General features: G+C 46.7%; 1 protein-coding gene across 1 annotated transcript; it reads left to right on the forward strand.

Moving 5' to 3' along the window:
- Nucleotides 1-265: 265 nt before the first annotated feature.
- LOC123120891 (putative wall-associated receptor kinase-like 16) lies at nucleotides 266-2,835 on the forward strand. Its single transcript, XM_044540867.1, has 6 exons — nucleotides 266-426; nucleotides 738-1,027; nucleotides 1,131-1,259; nucleotides 1,366-1,509; nucleotides 1,614-2,564; nucleotides 2,618-2,835. Exons 1-6 carry the CDS (start codon nucleotides 266-268, stop codon nucleotides 2,833-2,835), a joined length of 1,893 nt encoding a protein of 630 aa, XP_044396802.1.
- The last annotated feature ends 13,972 nt before the right edge of the window (nucleotides 2,836-16,807 follow it).

Genomic DNA, 16,807 nt, shown 5'->3' on the forward strand with positions numbered 1-16,807 from the left:
ATTGCGCTCGCTCATAAAAAGAGGGGTATTTACTGCTGTAATACCCACTCCTCAGCATGTGTTCCCTGTGGGAGCAAAATGGGTTTTTGTTCGTAAGAGGAATGAGAACAATGAGGTGGTGAGATATAAGGCGAGGCTTGTAGCACAGGGGTTCACGTAGAGACCCGGCATCGATTATGATGAAACATATTCTCCTGTTATGAGTGGAACAACGTTCCGATATTTAATATCACTGGCAGTGAAAATGAATTTGTCTATCCAACTGATGGATGTTGTGACTGCATATTTGTATGGGTCACTGGATTCAGATATTTATATGGAAGTTCCTGAGGGAATGAAGCTTCTGAATCCAAAGGCTAATTGCAACATGTATTGCGTAAAGCTTCAGAAGTCATTGTATGGCTTGAAGCAGTCAGGAAGAATGTGGTATAACCGACTGAGTATATTCCTTCTCCAGAAGGGTTACTCAAACAACAGTGATTGCCCATGTGTGTTTATTAAGAAATCTAAGAATGGATTTTGCATTATTTCTGTGTATGTGGATGATCTGAATATCATTGGGACTACACAAGAAATACATGAGGCAAGTAATCATCTTAAGACGAAGTTTGAGATGAAAGATCTAGGTAAGACTAAATTTTGTTTGGGCTTACAACTTGAACATCTTCCTTCAGGAATACTTGTTCACCAGTCTGCTTATATCCAAAAGATTCTTGAGAAATTTAATATGGATAAAGCGTGCTCATCGCTGAGACGGGCTGGTTTCACAGGGATTTGTCCACAGATCTGACAGACCCAACGCGTGGCCAGTGGCAGAAGACCATTCTGCGGGTCCCCTTGATTCTCAGTTGGGTGGTGCCGCAGGGCACGTCCCATGATATGAAATACCCCGGTGAGGCAGCCTGGAGAATCTGCAAGAGCACCAACAGCGAACCCAGAGCCGCCGCATATTTTCCAGTAAGAGGCAATTCGTGCGAGTGCAAGGAGGGGTACCAGGGCAACCCTTATATCACCGGCGGATGCCAAGGTATGCATGCATGCGAATCATGTCGTTGTTGTTCATAATGCTACTTTTTGCTACTTTTTTAATAAGACATTGGATTAATTTTTCCATACATATATAAATATAGATATCAAAGAGTGTGATCAGAAAGAAGAACATGGATGTTTCGGAGACTGCGAGGAACTACCGGGGACGTTCCAGTGCCGTTGCCCCGAAGGGTACCAGGGCAACCCTTACCTCACTGGCGGATGCCAAGGTATGTATGAATGTGAATCATGTTGTTGTTGTTGTTGTCGTTCATAAAGCTACTTTGTGCTACTGTAAGACATTGGATTACATTTTCTATACATATATAAATATAGATATCAAGGAGTGTGATCAGAAAGAAGAACATGGATGTTTCGGAGACTGCGAGGAACTACCCGGGACGTTCCGGTGCCGTTGCCCCGAAGGGTTCCATGGCAACTACTCCATATCCGGCGGCTGCTTTAAGTCTGTAAACACAGGTATGCAACAACTGAGAAGTTCATGGTAATTATTTCAGGCATACCATCCAAACGTGACTGAGCAAACAATAGCAGTTAAACAAATGTTGTGTATTATTTCTCAGGTCGCTCGGGTTTAATCATTGGTCTTTCCGTTGCTAGTGGCCCATGCATTCTACTTTTGATTCTTGGCGCACTTCTCATAATCCGTGATATTGAGCAACACAAGGGAAAGATGATGAGACAGAAGTTCTTTAATCAAAATCGTGGACAATTGTTGAAGCAGTTAGTGTCTCATAGGGCAGACATTGCGGAGAGGATGATAATCCCCTTGGAGGAGCTACAAAAGGCCACCAACAATTTCGATCAAGTTCGTAGGCTCGGTGGAGGAGGGCATGGCACTGTTTACAAGGGGATTTTGTCAGACTTGCATGTCGTGGCCATCAAGAAGTCAAATATCGTGGTCAAGAGAGAAATCGATGAGTTTATAAATGAGGTTGCCATACTATCGCAAATCAACCATAGGAACATTGTAAAGCTCCATGGATGTTGCCTCGAGACAGAAGTCCCTTTACTAGCCTATGAGTTTATCTGCAATGGAACCCTTAGTGACCATCTTCACACGGGAGCACTAGGATCACTATCTTGGGATGATAGGTTAAGGATCGCAAGTGAAATAGGCAAAGCTCTTGGTTACCTTCATTCTTCCGTAACAGTGCCTGTTATACACATGGATATCAAGCCTTCCAACATACTTCTTGACGATGCCTTGATAGCAAAAATTTCAGATTTTGGAGCTTCGAGGTACATTCCCATGGATAAAACAGGGTTAACAACAATAACCGCAGTGCAAGGAACTATAGGGTACTTAGACCCTATGTACTACTACACGGGACGCCTAACGGAATGTAGTGATGTCTATAGCTTTGGAGTCCTTCTCGTTGAGTTGCTTACTAGGAAGAATCCATCTTCCTATAGATCATCTGAAGGTGATGGGCTTGTCATGCAGTTTGTTGAACTACTTGCCGAAGGCAATCTGGCCGAGATACTAGATCCACAAGTTTTAGAGGAGGCAGGTACTGAAGTGGAAGAAGTAGCTATCTTGCTGTGTCATGCATGAAACTGAGAGCAGAGGAGCGACCAACCATGAGGCAAGTAGAGATGGCACTGGAAGCTCTCCAAGCGCCCAAGGAGCGTGCCATGGGTGATCTGCCAACAGAAAAAGATGACAGGAAATATGTGGCAGTGGGTTATGCATCTACCATCGGAGGAACAAGCCTGCCGGAAGCGAGCAGGCGTCATAGCCTAGAAGAAGAGTTTAATTTGTCTGCAAGATATCCTCGGTAGTTTTGCCGTGCTTGTGACTGGTTTTATTTATTTTGGAGCAATCCTGCTGTTATTGTTACATGTAGAATCACTGATTCAGTCTGTGATTTGTATGAAGAATATGTGTTGAACTCTTGTATATTTCTTGTTTCTATATGCATCATTATATTTCCATTCTGGACATGCATTACCTTCAATTTGCATTGATCCCTCTTTCTCAACCGCTTATGTAACTAACCACCAAAGATGGTTATTGATTATGGAAAGCTAACCACTAGCCAGTATAAAAAATGGTTAAATCTGCAGATTACATGTGCCTAAGCTTGAAGACTAATTCGCACCATTTATATTTTGTATTTGTGACAGCCTAAAGAGCAATGAATTTTTGACTAAGTCAACTAGGAGCTTAGTTTGTACGTCTGACTTCCTTGCTGACAAAATCGAATCTCCTAAAAATGAGCACCCGGTCCTTGATCTCCCCACAGGAGAGCCAGATCTTCTCCATACGCCACAACCAGTCTGCATCAATATTACAGATTCTTTTTGGAGGGAAGATTAACACAACATTTCTCGCCAAAAAAAGAAGATCAACACAACACCTCACACGTGGAAGTAAGGAAGAGGACCAAAAATTCAAAACAAGTATGAATGCAACGGCACAAATACTTCTTTTTAGAGGTGTTTCACGGTACACTTCACAGCGCTAACAGTAAGGGCATCTCCAACGTCATCTCCTAAAATGAACACACTATTTGTCCATGGACTGATCAGGACCAATCCGTGGACACTGATACGGGAGTCAGCCATCCAACCGCATCCCATAAATGTCTGCCCAAGTCCGGCTAATTTCATTTCAAACACATAGCAATATGAGAATATTAAAGTGTGGTGTTCATAGAGCCCAATCAATATAAAAAAGAAACGGATGTTCATAGTTATTACATACGCCCGATCACAAAAGTTCTAGTCTGGTTGTCCGTGCAAAAAATGGCTATCCGAGCCTCCTTGCTCACACTGCGGCCTGCTTCCCCTCACCAGCTGCCTCCTTCTCCTCCGCCGCCAAGCACTTCCAACATCCTAACACGAATTGTGTGTATGATCATCACCGCATCGGCATCCAACTCATCCATCCTCATGGTCAACATGTTGGTATCCTCCAAACAGGCTGCGAGCACGACCTTTTTCTCGTCGAGTTTGGTCTTCTTCTTTTCGATGTCAATCTTATTCTCGGTTGCCGCCGCCAAGAGGGTAAACATTTCTGCCTCCTTTTCATCCTTCACGTCATAGTGCTTAATATATGACTCCTTCTTTGCCTAGATGTCCTCAAACCTCTAAGTCATCTTGGCAGCCGCCCGTTCTCGCTTCATCTTCTCCTCCTCTCACTTCCTTCCAAGGACCCCCTTCTAACCTTTTTGGGCGACTCTTTTGCTGGTCGGTTGGATCACCCACTTCTTCCTCATTGTCCATGTCGACGGTCTTGATGGAATTGATAATGCCATTTTGTCACTATGGTTGTGCATTCAACTTCAACCAACAATGCTTTAGGATGAAGCTCTTCTTCTACACCTTCAAGAACAAGTTTCATGCACGGAATCACTATAAGAAAAGTCATTGTCAACAATGTGCATATCTGGCTAAATGACCAATACATAGAGCATAGCCGGCCAACAAGTTGCACCTTCGACTCTGAATCATCCACTTGTCCGTCCTAGTAGCAGCCTCCGCCTTCGCCTCCGTCATGGATCATCTCCATCAACTGCATGTCTGTGTTGTCATACACCGTCTCACCCGATGGAGACATACCAGTGAACACAGAACGAGCACCGAGCTGATCCATGCCCGGCTTCCGTGACCAGACAAGATGAGGCAATGATGAGTCAGGAAAACGGAGTGGCGTTGTGTTTACGTCGACGCAATACGTACCCGGCAGAGGAGGCCGTGGGCGATTACTGTCAGCCAAGCTACCTAGTGGCGTAGAAGTAGAGTCGATGCTATTTCTTCGGCCAGGGTGGTGTGTGCATGGACAGCTGCGGCAAGGTGCGCTACTTGTCCCCGGCACCGCCCGGTCCCGACACCTTACCCCCAACCCTGCCAGCGACACCCGCGACCCTTCTTTTTTCCGGCTACCCCATCCTTTGCATTTTCTCTGCGGCGGCGGGCTTGCCGTGTTGCCAAGTTGATCTTCTGGGCAGCCACCTTCTCTGGATTCTCCACTCTGCTGGCTCCAGCAGCTCTTCGTGCGGGTCCATGTGGTAGCCGAAGCGAAAAGGGCATGAATTGGGCGGATAACGGCAGCGATCGGAGCGGAGAGCATGGAGAAAGGGGGTTGGTGCGGAAACAGTGCAAACCGCTCCAAATGCGCGGGCTCTGCCTTGGTTTTGGGTGGGCCGGGTTTGTGGGAGTCCTATGTGGCGGATATTTGTACTCACAAAGCACCCTTGTTTGCTTCCGATTTACGGAAAAGCGGACGTGCGAATTGGTCCAAGGACAAATATGTGACCCGTTGGATGACTTGTAGCGTCTGGACAGCTCGGTCCAGACGCTTCCGGGCAATTGGTGGGTTGGCATCGAAGATGCCCTAAGTAGTATAGTACAATTGCCCATGCCTTGCAAAGAGTGGTAAAATTAATAGAATCTGCTCCGCGTGTCATTCCGCACCACTTCTTATATCCAATTTTGACGGATGTCAGAAATAAGGCAACCCTAAGTACCACTTTCCAGTCCATGAAGTGTGAATGTGAAGAAACCTCCCTAACATCATTCTTCAGGATGTATTTCAGCGACGCCGTCTATTTTCTGCAATAACAACAAATTTTAAGTTAAACCTCCAATTTTAACACTAGTAGGAAATGGGGCTTTTACCCCGGTTTGTAAGGGCCTTTTGTCCCGGTTTTCGAACCGGGACTAAAGGGTCGTTACTAAAGCCCTAACCCTTTAGTCCCGGTTTTTACACGAACCGGGACAGAAGGTCCTCCACGTGGCCGCTGCTGCCAGTCCAGGCAGGGGGGCCTTTGGTCCCGGTTGGTGCCACCAACCGGGACCAATAGGCAGGGCCTTTTGTCCCGGTTGGTGCCACCAACCGGGACCAATAGGCAGGGCCTTTTGTCCCGGTTGGTGCCACCAACCGGGACCAATAGGCATCCACGCGTCAGCATTTCAGGGGCTGGGGTTTTTGTTTTCTTTGAAGGGGGGGGGTTGGGGGTTTTGGGGGGGTTAATTTAGGTGTTTCATATATTGTGTTAGCTAGCTAATTAATAGAGAGAAGTGTCCTCTCTTATCTCCGTGCTTGGTCGACGCTACGTACTATATGCGTATGGAGAGGACTAGACACGCTAGCTAGTAATCAAATGAAGGAAACAGAAGATTGTCATGAACATATGCATACAGAGAGAAGTGATATCGACCACCTCTCCTTCTCCGAGAGATTGGTCGAACAACAAGTTCTTGTATATCTATCCGACACTACCGGCTACATATATACAATAATTATCTCTTACAATACAATCTCCTAATTAAATTGTAAGAACACAGGGTCCACATAGTATTCTCTGTTTTCAGCGATCACGTGGTCAAGGAAGAATGCCGCCAATTCCTCTTGAATTGCTCGCATACGATCTGGTGCTAGGAGTTCATCCCGCTTCCGAAACATCTAATTTGAAGAAGGGGGTCAATACATATATATATGAATAAATGAAACTCAACAGAAATGATGGTAATAAAATAAAATTGTGAATATTATTGCTTACGCACTTCATATTGTTCGTCAGAGTAGCCCCGCTCACAGGTCGTGTAGCGGATGGACTCGCAAACGTAGTATCCACAGTAATTATTCCCGGCTTCCTGCCACAACCACTTTACAAGAAATAGAGGTCAATCAAACTGATAAGCAAGTATGCTAAATGGTATTGATGAAACTAGCGTTTGAATCACTAGGAGATGCGCGGAACATGCTACTATAGTACTTACTTTCGGGTGTTTAAATTGCAGCTTCTTCGGCAGTCCCGGAGCTTTTGTGGTGAATTTTCTCCAAACCCTGCCAGACAAAGAAAACAATTACTTGATATCAGGAAATGAACAAAGTTGCTGATATGGTGGATAATGATCGATTTAACTTACTTCTCGAGCATTTGAGTCATGTTCGCATAGTCCTGGGGATCTTTTCGTCTCGAGTCTAAGACGGTTACTACTCCCTGCTCAAGCTTAATCTCTAGGAGAATATAGTGAAGCTGTGTATGCATGCATAAGTCATCAATTACATTATCATAACTTGGACTAATAAGGGAAAACGAATATGCATAAGACAGTAACACTCACTTGAAGTTGTAAGGAAAGAGTATTATATCTTTGTTTTGATTTAATACCAACGATCGTAGCAAGTTGGCCTCGGCTTCTTTGGCATCTTTTTCAACCGTATATGCATCTATGAGATTTGTGTTAATGAACCCAATGTCACCGATTTGTCTTTTCTTCAATTCGGCGATCTTCAATCTGCATAATATAGTGAGGATAATTATAAATACATGCAATGAAAGAGCTGACCTATATAGAGAGACTTAATGACAGAAGTAGTACTACTTACAGACAGTAGCAAGTGATCGTTGTTTTATCGAGGGCCTTTTGATTGTAAAACTGGAAGAAATCCTCAAATGGAACATTCAGCAGATCAATTCCAACGAGGTCATGCTCCGGTTTAACTCTCAGCGTCAAAGTATTCATCCCATCAGACTCTCTGCAGGTTTTCATGTACCAATCATGTAATCTTCGCATCATCGTTGTTAGAGATCTTTCATCTTTGACGAGAGGCTTCCCGTAATGGTATTTGTGTTCGTCGACCTCCATGATTTCATAATGTACATCGTTGGGTAGATAATCTCCAAGATGCTATAACCGGCCACCATCCTCGGATCATTAGCGACGATGTCTTTTGACACCTTGAGCGGGGGGCACGATTGGTTCGCTTGTTCGCCGAGCTGGGCAATTTTTTTCCCAGCTCGTCGTTCTTTTAACCTTTGATCACTGACAGTACTTCCCGACCGCTCCTTTTCGGCATATGTCTTTGCAAGAATGCGCTCATAGTTGCCTCTCGGCGGAGACTTTGGTGGTTTTGTCAGGGCAGCCAGAGTGCGCTTTGCTTTCACCGGATCTACCTTCTCCTCCGGAGGTGGATGTTTCTTTGCTTTCACCCCTTCAAAGAAGTTTGTCACTTCGGCTCACACGATCTTCCTGGTTTCCTCCTCGGTCCTCTCGTATGGTAACTGCTCTAGAGTCTTCAGAGAAGGACCGAATCTGTATTGCCTCCCGCCTCTGGCAGCTGTACTACTAGACACCGGCAGAGCAGACGGAGCGGCTGCGGCTGTCTTCTTTCCTTGCTAACGAGGCGGAGGAGAAGGACTACGACGCGCCGGAGCAGCCAGAGCGGCGGCGGGTCTCTTCCGCCCTTGCTGACGAGGCGGAGAAGGAGGAGGCTGGCTGCTCTGGCGCGCCGGCGCAGGCGGAGAAGGAGGCGGAGTGCCGCCACGCGCCGGAGAAGGAGGCTGAGTGCCCTGATCACTCGCCGGAGGAGGAGGCGGAGTGCCGCCACGCGCCGGAAGAGGAGGCTGAGTGCCCTGATCACTCGCCGGAGGAGGAGGCAGAGGAGGAGGCGGAGTGCCCTTACTCGCCGGAGCCGTCCAGTTCAGAAGGTTGATGAGCTCCTTCCGCCATAGGCATGGAGTCTTCAGAGCAGAACCCAGCCGAGTCTCCCCTTCACCGGTAGAGTGGTCAAGCTGGAGCTCCTCAAATCCCTCCGTTATTTCATCCACCATCACCCTAGCATATCCTTCTGGAATCGGCCGGCAGTGGTAGGTTGCGCCGGGTTCAGGAGGTAAAACAGAGCCAACAGCCGCCTTGACTTTGAAGTTCTGCCATTCCGCCATAAGGTGGCAATGTTGAGACTCCGTGATAGCATCCACGGGGTAGCTACCAGGAGCCGTCAAGACATGCTCCAGCTGAAGCAGCTCGGTGGAAGCCACGCTGCTTCTCCGCTGAGATGGCGGTGTAGCTTCGGGGGTAGTTTCTGCATGTCGATTGCCGTCTCATTCCTCTAGCGCTTGAACCCTTTCGTGCAGCTTCTGAATTTGGATCTGCTCCACTTTTTTCCTCCTCTCCTGGCTTTTGTAACCGCCCGTGTCCGGAAAACCAGCCTTCCACGGAACGGAGCCTGGCGTGCCTCGTGTCCGTCCAGGGTGCTCAGGATTCCCGAGGGCCATTGTGAGCTCGTCATTCTCTCTGTCTGGAACGAACGTCCCTTCCTGCGCTGCATCGATATATTGCTGAATCTTCTTGACTGGTATTCTCAAAAGCTCGTTCGTCCAAACGCACCTCCCTGATACAGGGTCCAAGGTTCCGCCAGCCCCGAAGAACCAAGTCCGGCAACGGTCTGTCCAGTTCATTGTCTGTGGTTCGATCCCTTTTTCAAGCAGATCATTCTCAGCCTTGGCCCACTTAGGTCGGGCTTTGAGGTAGCCACCTGACCCCGTGCGATGGTGAAGCTTCTTCTTCGTAGCATTCTTCTTGTTTGTCGCTGACATCTTCTTACTCTTTTCCGATGTCTTGTGGGCCACAAATGCGGGCCAGTGATCTCTGATCTTCTCATACCGGCCGATGAATTCTGGTGTCTCTTCTTTGTCGACAAACGTTTTCAGCTCATTCTTCCACGTCCTGAATAGGTCTGCCATCTTCTTAAGAGCATGAGACTTGATTAATTGCCCTTTAACTGGCTTCTCCGGATCCTCCTCTGGCGGTAGGGTGAAATTTGCCTTCAGCTCAGTCCAAAGATCATCTTTCTGCATATCATTGACATAAGACACCTCAGGGTCTTCCTTCTTAGGCTTATACCATTGCTGGATGCCGATCGGGATCTTGTCCCTAACTAGAACCCCGCACTGAGCAGCAAATGCATCCTTTGTCCGGATGGGTTCAATCGGTTGGCCGTCGCGCGCGATTGCTGTGATCTCAAACCTTTCATCCGAGCGCAACTTTCTCTTCGGGCCTCGTCTCTTTACCGCAGTTGTGCTCGATCCGGAGGGCTAGAAAAAAGAAGAAAGACGAGTGTTAATTAATATGTGTACATACCAAAACAATGAATGCATCAATTAGCTAGTCAGCACAGGCTTAACTAATATATTTACCTGGCCGGACTCTGTTCGGTCACCGGAGCCATCACCACGGGCTCCTTCTTGCACCAGCATTGGGTCACCGGAGCCATCATAATCATGTCTTTCCTCCTCCACTCTTCGATCACCGTATCCTTCTTCTTCACCCTGTTCTTCCAGACCATCATTGTCGTTAAGATACGACAAGATATCACCTCCGGCTAAGATTATGTCCCCCAACACCTCTTCTGCTTGCTCGTCTCGTCCGTGCTCCATTGTTTCTGCAAATATTACAACATGGCAATTATTACACAAACATGACAACAGGTGGATATATTAGTGCAAACGTAGACCTAGCTTATTCCGGGTTTGGGGTGGCCTCGGCAACGCTTCAAGGGTAGGGGCGCGGCGGGAGGGGGTAGGAGACCGACATCGTTTTTTTCTAGAGTTTGGGTGTCCTCTAGAGTTTTGGTCGAGCGAGAGGGCCGGGTGGTGCTCCCGTGCTATAAGTTATCACAGTCGAGAGGGGGTATAAATATCGACCGTCCATCATGTCGAAGTTATCTGGGAGGGAGTTATATATATCGACAACGACGACATACATACATGGGAAAATAATGTTATCGGGGAGGGGGTATATCGACCCCCCCCCACGTGTTGAAGTTATCGGGAGGGGCTTATATCGACAACGACGACATACGTACATGGGAAAATAATAATATCGGGGAGAGGGTATATCGACCCCCCCTCGTGTTGAAGTTATCGGGAGAGGGGTATATCGACGACGACAGACCCGATAAAACATAAGAAAACGAAGAAGAAATAAAAAGAGGAGAAGAAGAAAAGGAATAGAGGAGAAGATCGAAGAAAAAAAGAAGAAAAAAAAGAGGAGAAGAAGAAAGGAATAGAGGAGAGAAGAAGAAAAAATAGAATTTTTTCTATTTTTTCTTCTTCTCTTCTATTCCTTTCTTCTTCTCCTCTTCTTTTTCTTCTTTTTTCCTCTTCTTATTTATTTCTCCTCTTCTTCCTCTCCTCTTCTTCTCCTTTCTTCCTCTTCTTATTTTCCTTTTTCCTCTCATTCATAAAAAAATGTTCAAATAGAAAATTTTGAAAAAAGTAAAGGTTTTGCCTAATGCATTGTTCATATGAATATACAAACATTTGCATATTCTACAATAATTAATATCACCAAAAAAATCTATGAACAGAAAAAAATTCTAACTTTTCTAAAAATCTATCTTTTGCATATATACATGAACATATACACAAAGAACATATATACACATAGAACATATATACATGAACATACATATATATACACAGAGAACATATATACATGAACATACATATATACATTTTTATAAAAATGCAATAAAAAGACAGGGAGGAAGGGGGCAGTGCCGGCCCTGACCAAAGCGACGGCGGCGCGTCGGGGCAGGGGCAGAGGCGACGGCGGCGTGGTCGGGGCAGGGGCAGAGGCGTCGGCGGCGAAGGGCGGGGCAGGGCGACGGCGACGACGGGGACGAGCCGGGGCGGCGCGTGTTGGGGCAGGGGCGCGGCTGACGGCGAGGGCGCGGGCAACGGCGACGGCGACGACGGGCGCGGGCGACGGCGACGGCGGGGGCGGCGGGCGGCGTCGGGGCAGCCTGGCGGCGTCGGCGTCGTCGGGGCAAACTGCAGATGAACTCTGAAAAATTTCCTAAGTGTTTGCTTATATAGCAAAGTCTTTAGTCCCGTTTCGTGGCACCAACCGGGACTAAAGGTAGGCATTAGTCCCGGTTGGTGCCACCAACCGGGACCAAAGCCCTCTTTTCAGCAATGCAAAGGGCGGGAAGCGGCGGCCTTTGGTCCCGGTTGGTGGCACCAACCGGGACTAAAGGGGGGGCATTGGTCCCGGTTGGTGCCACGAACCGGTACCAATGCACCCCTTTAGTCCCGGTTGGTGGCACCAACCGGGACCAAAGGCCTCTTGCTGCCCGCGTCGCGGCCAAAATTTTAGTCCCACCTCGCTAGTTGAGAGGGGCTCGGAGTGGTTTATAAGCCCCGCTGCGGCTGCTGTCTCGAACTCTTCTCTATAGCAGGCTTCTGGGCCTAACTTTGGCGCGCTGCCCGTTGAGCCCTCTAGCCCTTCTGGGCCTGTATTTGCAAACCCGAGGGTTGGAGGGCCCATCGGGCAGCGCCCCAACAATTTTTTTTGTTGTATTTAGTTTTTTTGTTTTCTTTTTTGCTTTATTTATTTTGTTTTGTTTCTACTTACAACAAAAAACTTATTTGTTTTATTTTATTTTGTTTCTAATTACTTATTTTTTTTAGTTTATGATAATTCTTTTTTGCTATTAAAGTTTCTATCAAAAAAAGTTCTTTATGAAAATTCTTTTTGCTTTTAATGATTTTGAACAGAAAATACTTCGATAATTTTAGTTGCATCAATTTTATATGATTTTAGTTTCAATAATACTAGAGGTTTCTTATAATGTTTTGAACAGAAAATACTTTGTTAATTTTAGTTTCATAAATTTTATTAAAGTTTATTTTATTTTGTCGGAACACAAGAAGTTCGGAGTTGTAATAAGTTATTAAAAATAAAAAAGATGCGCAATGCTCGTTGATTTGCTTCAAGCCTTTCGGAATAGTGTAGACTGCACTGCACATAGCTCCATGCAGTCTACCTTACTCCTCAAGGCTTGAAGCTAAGCAACGTGAGCATTGCGCCTCTTCTTCATCGTCTCTGCACTCAGGGCTTATAAACTGCTCCTAGTGCCTCTCAGCTCGCGAGGTGGGACTAAAAAACTGCTTAGTAAGAAACTCTAGTACCGGTTCGTGCCACGAACCGGTACTAAAGGTGCTCGTGGGGCCACAGCCTCATTAGTACTGGTTCGTAGCACCAACCGGGACCAAAGGGTGGAATTGGTCCCGGTTCGTGCCACCAACCGGGACCAATGGCCTTGCACAGCGGCGTGGTGGTGGGAGTTTAGTCCCACCTTGCTAGCTGAGAGAGAGCCGCACCTGTTTATAAGGTGCGGTGCGCCTGAGCTGTCGAGCTCCTCTCTAAAGCAGGCTTACGGGCCTAACCTCTCTATACATGCCTGTGGGCCTACTGGGCCTTCTGCGGGCCTGAATCCTGGCCCATGGATGGGTTTCTAATCGTATTCAGGCCGTGGTGGCCCAGTAGGTGGCATAATTTTTAATTTTTGGCCTGTTATTTTTTATGCATTTACTAATTATTTTGATCTATAAGACCCTAAAATTGAAAAGCATTTCAAATGAACTCTGAAAAGGTTGAAAGTTGGCATGGTATCATCATTTCATCCACATAGCATGTGCAAGAAAGTTGAGAGGGTTACGGAAAAAACTAGATGCACTTCGTGTACAAAACGGACAATGGTATCATACTCGTCTGTTACAAAGTTGGCATGGTATCATCATAATAGTTGCGGAAGAAAGTCTCCACTTTTTCTTCGCTTGTGTCATTTGCTTATTGTGCCGTAACCATGGATAATCTTCATCGTTTATCAGGATGCTTGGGTCAGCCTTGACTTTGAAGGGAGGAATTTCATGAAACTTTTCATAATCTTCAGACATGTCTGTCTTGCCCTCCACTCCCACAATGTCCCTTTTTCCTAAAAGAAATATGTGGCGCTTTGGCTCATCGTATGATGTATTCGCTTCCTTATCTTTTCTTTTTCTCGGTCTGGTAGACATGTCCTTCACGTAGATAACCTGTGCCACATCATTGGCTAGGACGAACGGTTTGTCAGTGTACCCAAGATTGTTCAGATCCACTGTTGTCATTCCGTACTGTGGGTCTACCTGTACCCCGCCTCCTGACAGATTGACCCATTTGCACTTAAACAAAGGGACCTTCAAATCATGTCCATAGTCAAGTTCCCATATGTCCATTATGTAACCATAATATGTGTCCTTTCCCCTCTCGGTTGCTGCATCAAAGAGGACACCGCTGTTTTGGTTGGTGCTCTTTTGATCTTGGGCGATCGTGTAAAATGTATTCCCATTTATCTCGTATCCTTTGTAAGTCAATACAGTCGAAGATGGTCCCCGGACAACGAGTACAACTCATCACAAACAGTGGTGTCACCTCTGAGACGTGTTTCCAACCAACTGCTGAAAGTCCTGATGTGTTCACATGTAATCCAGTCGTCACACTGCTCCGGGTGTTTGGAGCGCAGACTGTTCTTGTGTTCATCGACATACGGGGTCACCAAGGTAGAGTTCTGTAGAACTGTGTAGTGTGCTTGAGACCAAGAATATCCGTCCCTGCATATTATTGAGTCCCCTCCAAGCGTGCCTTTTCCAGTCAGTCTCCCCTCATACCGCGATTTAGGGAGACCTATCTTCTTAAGGCCAGGAATGAAGTCAACACAAAACCCAATGACATCCTCTGTTTGATGGCCCATGGAGATGCTTACTTCTGGCCTAGCGCGGTTACGGACATATTTCTTTAGGACTCCCATGAACCTCTCAAAGGGGAACATATTGTGTAGAAATACGGGCCCCAGAATGACAATCTCGTCGACTAGATGAACTAGGACGTGCGTCATGATATTGAAGAAGGATGGTGGGAACACCAGCTCGAAACTGACAAGACATTGCGCCACATCACTCCTTAGCCTTGGTATGATTTCTGGATCGATCACCTTATGAGAGATTGCATTGAGGAATGCACATAGCTTCACAATGGCTAATCGGACGTTTTCCGGTAGAAGCCCCCTCAATGCAACCGGAAGCAGTTGCGTCATAATCACGTGGCAGTCATGAGACTTTAGGTTCTGGAACTTTTTCTCTGGCATATTTATTATTCCCTTTATATTCGACGAGAAGCCAATCGGGACCTTCATACTGAGCAGGCATTCAAAGAAGATTTCTTTCTCTTCTTTCGTAAGAGCGTAGCTAGCAGGACCTTCATACTGCTTCGGAGGCATGCCGTCTTTTTCGTGCAAACGTTGCAGGTCCTCCCGTGCCTCAGGTGTATCTTTTGTCTTCCCATACATGCCCAAGAAGCCTAGCAGGTTCACGCAAAGGTTCTTCGTCACGTGCATCACGTGATTGAAGAGCGGACATCTAGCTCTTTCCAGTAGGGTAGGTCCCAAAATATAGATTTCTTCTTCCACATGGGTGCGTGTCCCTCAGCGTCATTCGGAACAGCTGGTCCGCCGGGACCCTTTCCAAAGATTACATGTAAATCATTGACCATAGCAAGTACGTGATCATCGGTACGCATGGCGGGCTTCTTCCGGTGATCTGCCTCGCCTTTGAAATGCTTGCCTTTCTTTCGACATTGATGGTTGGTCGGAAGAAATCGACGATGGCCCAGGTACACATTCTTCCTGCATTTGTCCAGGTATATACTATCAGTGTCATCTAAACAGTGCGTGCATGCGTGGTATCCCTTGTTTGTCTGTCCTGAAAGGTTACTGAGAGCGGGCCAATCGTTGATGGTTACAAACAGCAACGCGTGCAGGTTAAATTCCTCCTGTTTGTGCTCATCCCACGTACATACACCGTTTCCATTCCATAGTTGTAAAAGTTCTTCAACTAATGGCCTTAGGTACACATCAATGTCGTTGCCGGGTTGCTTAGGGCCTTGGATGAGAACTGGCATCATAATGAACTTCCGCTTCATGCACATCCAAGGAGGAAGGTTATACATACATAGAGTCACGGGCCAGGTGCTGTGATTGCTGCTCTGCTCCCCGAAAGGATTAATGCCATCCGCGCTTAAACCAAACCATACGTTCCTTGGGTCAGCTGCAAACTCAGCCCAGTACTTTCTCTCAATTTTTCTGCACCGCGACCCGTCAGCGGGTGCTCTCAACTTTCCATCTTTCTTACGGTCCTCACTGTGCCATCGCATCAACTTGGCATGCTCTTCGTTTCTGAACAGACGTTTCAACTGTGGTATTATAGGAGCATACCACATCACCTTCGCAGGAACCCTCTTCCTGGGGGGCTGGCCGTCAACATCACCAGGGTCATCTCGTCTGATCTTATACCGCAATGCACCGCATACCAGGCATGCGTTCAGATCCTGGTACGCACCGCGGTAGAGGATGCAGTCATTAGGGCATGCATGTATCTTCTGCACCTCCAATCCTAGAGGCAATACGACCTTCTTTGTTGCGTATGTACTGTCGTGCAATTCGTTATCCTTTGGAAGCTTCTTCTTCAATATTTTCAATAGCTTCTCAAATCCTTTGTCAGGCACAGCATTCTCTGCCTTCCACTGCAGCAATTCCAGTACGGTACCGAGCTTTGTGTTGCCATCTTCGCAATTGGGGTACAACCCTTTTTTGTGATCCTCTAACATGCGATCGAACTTCAGCTTCTCCTTTTGACTTTCGCATTGCGTCCTTGCATCGACAATGACCCGGCGGAGATCATCATCATCGGGCACTGGTTCCTCTTGATCTTCAGCAGCTTCCCCCCTTGCAGCATCATTGGGCACATCGTCTGGTTCCTCTTGATCTTCAGCAGCTTCCCCCGTTGCAGCATCACCGTATTCAGGGGGCACATAGTTGTCATCGTCCTCTTCTTCTTCGCCGTCTTCCATCATAACCCCTATTTCTCCGTGCCTCGTCCAAACATTATAGTGTGGCATGAAACCCTTGTAAAGCAGGTGGGTGTGAAGGATTTTCCGTCAGAGTAAGACTTCGTATTCCCACATATAGGGCATGGACAACACATAAAACCATTCTGCTTGTTTGCCTCAGCCACTTCGAGAAAATCATGCACGCCCTTAATGTACTCGGAGGTGTGTCTGTCACCGTACATCCATTGCCGGTTCATCTGCGTGCATTATATATAATTAAGTGTGTCAAAAACCATTACAGAACATCATGAAT

Source organism: Triticum aestivum, chromosome 5D (assembly GCF_018294505.1).
Source record: "Triticum aestivum cultivar Chinese Spring chromosome 5D, IWGSC CS RefSeq v2.1, whole genome shotgun sequence".
Lineage (NCBI taxonomy): Eukaryota > Viridiplantae > Streptophyta > Magnoliopsida > Poales > Poaceae > Triticum > Triticum aestivum.

Coding starts and splice junctions, on each gene's coding strand:
- LOC123120891 (XM_044540867.1), top strand. CDS start 266: ATGGATGTTGTGACTGCATATTTGTATGGGTCACTGGATTCAGATATT. Junction 427..737: donor AAGCAGTCAGGAAGAATGTG/GTATAACCGACT, acceptor ATATGGATAAAG/CGTGCTCATCGCTGAGACGG. Junction 1,028..1,130: donor TATCACCGGCGGATGCCAAG/GTATGCATGCAT, acceptor ATATAAATATAG/ATATCAAAGAGTGTGATCAG.